Genomic DNA, 4,852 nt, shown 5'->3' with positions numbered 1-4,852 from the left:
CTCGTTTCAACAATGACCACTTTGTCCTCTCGAGTCGTCATAACCTGAACAGACAGGGGTAGAGGGCGGTCATTCCATCACGTGGTTAATGCCAAGCATGTTTATTTTTTACACTCCATCGAATACCATCAAAATCCTAGTGATTTATATCAGTGAAAGTTTTATCTCATCTACTTGGTCCGTTACAGTGATCCCGAGAGGCAGGCAATGATGTCCCCATTTTGTAGATGAGGAAATTTAGGCTTCCAGAAGAAACTTGCTCGAGGTCACCCAGCAAATGCCAGGGCCGGTGCCAGACTAAGGCTGTTTCGACTTCGAAATTGATGCTTCTTCCACTGTGGCATATTTGTAAGTAAAAGTTAACATCGGGACTGGCCTGACCCAGGTCTTGCTTCCTTAGACTCTAGGGGTTTCGGGTAAGCATGGTGCGCTGAGCCTCCCTTGCCTGTTTGCGAGTTGGCGTGCAGGCCTCCGCCTGACGTCGTCAGAACAGAACGCAAGGACTGGTGGGGGACAGAGATCGTGGCTTCTGCGTGTCAGACTGATCCGCACACTCACATGCTCCTGTCTGTGGCTGTCACGTGTGCCTGTGTGGGGCTGAAGGTAACAGGAGCTGTGCCCGTGAGTCACTGCTGGGCCTCCCAGTGGGGCCAGGCTGCTGCAGCGCTCTGACCTCTGGTCCTGCAGCGCTCTGACCTCTGGTCCTGCACCCTTCCCTGAAGCCGGGAAAATGCTGTAGAGTAAAGCTGATCGTGTCCTGTTATCATGACTGTCCATTTTAACCTGATCCAGTGGAGAGTATTACTGTACAAACTGGATAGAATATTTGAGAAAGAAAATAGCTATTGTCACCCAAGACAGGAAGCCACAGCGTAGCCACTTTGTCGGCCCAGTGTCTTCCAGGTCTATTCCAGCGCAACCCCACTGAACTCAGGTTTATGTGGTCCTGGGAGTTACAGACCAGACGAAGGATAGTCATTACAGAAGATGCTGAAAGAGCCATTTGAGGGACCACTGTCTGCCGTGAGCGTCCTGACGCGGTCTGGCTTCCCCTCTGAGGAAGCAATGCCTGAGCTTGGACTTAGTGTGTCAGTGTAGGGACAGCACACAGGAGAAGGCGTGCTGGACACGAAGGCTCGCAGAGGGCAGCAGGGAGAGTGGTGGGAAAGGTTGGAAGGAGAGATACGGGAAGGGCTTCGGGCCATGCTAAGGACTTTCATCTTTATCCCAAGGAGGGCAAAGCAGTACTGAATGGTTTTAAGTTTGTAGACTAGAGTAGGAATCACAGAAAACATCCAGTTATCATGACAAATGCTTCAACTAAAAGAACAATCAGGCCCTTATATACAGTAGCTAAACAGTTGACCAGCAAAGCTCTAAACCCCTGTGTGTTTGTGTGTGTGTGTGTGTGTGTGTGTGTGTGTGTGTGCACGCGTGCGCGCATGCACATCTGTAGATGTGGCAGACATGGAGACGCATGGCCCAGATCTCTCTCAAGAAAGGACTTCTTCCCCAGCAGCAGGGGACAGTCAGGAAACTGCTCGTTAGCTCTCAGGTCTTCCGGCGTCTGCCTCGGCTGCAGAGAGATGCTTTGCCTGACACATCGCTCCAGGTAGCTGCATCCAGGGACCACTCTGAATCCTCCTACCAGACTTGGGACACTGGGGCAGGGGATACTGGCTCCTGAGCTCCTGCTGGTTGACCGAGGCTTTGCTGGGTCTGCGCCGAGCTCGGCTTCTGCCCGTGCCCATTCGTGCTTCCTCCCCCTTCCTTTCACAGCCGGTGTCCCTAACAAATATCTTGCACCTCAAACTCCACCTCAGTGTTTTCTTCTGGAGAGTTCAAGCACCAACGATTGGGTTGCAAATTACAGAATACATATTTTAATCGAGTACTTTCTTCTTACTGTCCTAACTGTAATGAACACAGTATTTCCCCAAGGGGTCCAGATGGATATGAGAGTAAGTTTGCTATTTTTTGACTCAGATGTTCTATGGCTATTGGGAGCAGGTGATAATTACCTTCTTATCTCATTATGGTAGGCAGAAATCACTGTATTTAAGAGGGAAACGCATGCTGATCTTTACTTTAGGTTCTTATCATTGGCACTCTCAGCCAGGTGTGTATAATGAGAAATACTGCTGTAGAATGTAGTGGGTGAGACTTGGGCTGCCCGAGTTCAAATCCTGGCTCCACAGATGGCTGGGGGACTTAGGCAAGTTGCTTAACCTCTCTGTGCTCTGGTTTCCTCATCTGCAAAAGGAGCCAACACTAGTGTCCTCTCCAGGGATGTTATGTGCGGTAAATGACATAAAGCCGGGAACGTGCTCAACGCTTAGTTGGTCATCAAGTTAGCAATGATTAGTACTAGATCTTCATCAAGTATAGATATTTCCATATTATGGCTTAGACTTACACATTTCACAATGCCACATAACATCCACATTTTCTGGTCACACGAGAATGTTTACTGAACACCTGACAGGGCTGGATCTGGTAGTAATCTTCCCAACTATTCCAGGTAATGGCTATTATCTCAACATCGTGATAAGGAAGCCCAGACGAGACGCTTGTCCGAAGCCACACATCCAGTAAGGCGTGTGTCTGGGGCTCAGACCCAACAAGATCAGTGCCCGTTCCTCTAAACCTGACGCTTTGTGTCAGGTGTTGTGTTTTTCAAGTTCGTTTCATATGATCAGGTTAGTTTTTTGGCCCTTATTTGCATAGTTGGTAAAGCACTGGGATCTGGAATGCAATCTTGGGGTCCACGTTCTGACTACCACACGCTGTGTGATGTTGGAAAAATTATTTACCCTCTCTGGTAAATAATAAATATCTTAGCTACCTCATCTGTAAAATGGAAACAATAGTCTGCTGTGAGAATTAAATGACTTAGTATTTGGAAAGCATGAGAAAAGGGCCTGAACACAGTGAGTGCTCAGTAAATATTATTATCATCATTAGTCTTCTGTTAGGTGTCTGATGTTTAATTTATACTTGAATTCAGGCTCTCGGATGTTGGTTCGTGCCTCCACAATGGTGATACGTATTAATAAGGGAAATTGAGAGTTATTACCTAAGAAAACATTAATAAAAATTATATAATAAGCCAAAGAATCGATACCAGGAGCTGAATTAAAGTGAGTTATCTGAAGTGACCAAAACGTCTTCATGAGATGATACCTATTTTGAGTCTTCCAGAAAAGATAAATAGCAAACAAAGTCAGATATTATGAAATTATTTCAGAAACAGACTGAAGAAGAAGGGAAAACACAGTTGATCAGTCAATGTCATTCATCTCAACAGGAAGCAAACGTTTTGCTTCTGACCAGCAGCACGTGGCTGTAAACAAGGGCAGGAACCTGGGAAGTTCTTCATCTTGTTTAGATTCAGATGGCGCTGCAAAGTTCCTCAAAGATATCAGAGGACTAACTGGAAAATGCAAAGAGCCCAGTTTTCAGTCACCGACAATTGGTTCTAATCCTGGCTCCCACACTTCTGTACTCCTGACCACGTTATGTGACTTGCTGAGGCCCAATTTCCTCATCTGTGTAATATCATTGGCGTGAGGACTAATGAAATAATGTATGCAGAACCCCTAACCGGAAGCCTGGAATGTAGAAGGTGCTGTTGTTCATTTCAGGAATTTCACACCCTAAACAAAACCATTATTTTCTATACCACTCATCTGCTACTTATTTTTATGCTACAAATACAGTCTTTTTTACAGTTGCTCTGTGATGTCCTTGAGTTTTTAATGTGAGCGTTTCTTTAAATATACTATAAGTTCTTTGAAGTCAAAGACTATGAATAAATTTCTATCATTCAACATCAGGTGCACGCAAAGAAGCAGGTATAAGGCACAGGCACTCACTTCTAGAAAGTAAGACATATATACAAATGCATTCAACATTAGGAAATATATGACATCATTAATCATATATATCTTACAAGTGGTACAGAAAATTCATGACCTGTCTCTCATTTCAAAAATTAGTATTTCATGGTTCACTATGCTGGTCAAATAAACCACACAATGCTTTTAGATTTGGGAGGAAGAGTCCATCCATTCATCCATCCATTCATCTATCCATCCACTCATCTATCCATCCACTACTTCCTACTTAAAAAATAGTTACTGAAAATTTATTCTTTGCCAGGCATCCTTCTATGTGTTGTTTCAGAATTCTAGCAATTTAGGAAGTTTTGCAATATGTAATAGTTTGCCATACCGTTCCACTGATGGGATCTTTGGCTTGAAAGGATAACAACGGTACCAAGTCTGCTATTCTTTCTGATCCTTTGGTGCCGATCCGATTCCCTTCAGGTGTGGTTGTAAACCAGGTGCCTACGTGACCCTCCACAGGACTTACTGTTTGAACTATTTCTGGGGGAGGTTCATGGATTTCATTCTTATGTGGCACTGATAACTGATTTTTGTGACTCCTTCCTGCGGAAGTTCAAGTAAAATCAAACACAACGATATAACTATAATATCAATTATACAAATCATTCATTGTTTTGATATAGTGTAAAGACATTGTGGTATAAAAATTCTAAGGTATATTCATTAATTATATTATTTCTCAAAGGGTAAGATATCAGGTAATGAATATCTTAATCTTGGCACTTGAACCTTGGCTGGATTCTCATTACCTCCCCTCCAAACATACATGTGGCATATATACAGTTCACTTTACGACACAATACCTGTTTTGGTCAATTTCTGTACACTTTTGAGTCTTCATTATAGTTCCCTGGATACCAGATTTTGAGTTCTGTGCAGTGGGTTTTAAAGCCTACCTTTTCCTCTCATATATCTGTCACACTTCCAGACTCCTTTTACTAGAT

The 4,852-nt window shown here is 43.8% G+C and overlaps 1 protein-coding gene across 1 annotated transcript in view; it reads right to left on the bottom strand.

Annotated features, from left to right (window-relative positions):
* Window positions 1-4,852, bottom strand: part of SPAG17 (sperm associated antigen 17) — a 162,099-nt gene that overhangs the window by 31,960 nt on the left and 125,287 nt on the right. Inside the window, exons 28-29 of the mRNA XM_011368749.1 lie at window positions 4,234-4,451; window positions 12-44 (exon numbers count right to left, since the gene is read on the bottom strand). Of these exons, the coding sequence (XP_011367051.1) occupies window positions 12-44; window positions 4,234-4,451 (251 nt within the window). The remainder of the gene's footprint in view (window positions 1-11; window positions 45-4,233; window positions 4,452-4,852) is intronic.

The sequence above is a fragment of the Pteropus vampyrus genome, unplaced genomic scaffold, assembly GCF_000151845.1.
Source record: "Pteropus vampyrus isolate Shadow unplaced genomic scaffold, Pvam_2.0 Scaffold6, whole genome shotgun sequence".
NCBI classification, from domain to species: domain Eukaryota; kingdom Metazoa; phylum Chordata; class Mammalia; order Chiroptera; family Pteropodidae; genus Pteropus; species Pteropus vampyrus.
Note: the sequence above shows the minus strand (reverse complement) of the source record. Positions and strands in the feature narration are given on the sequence as shown.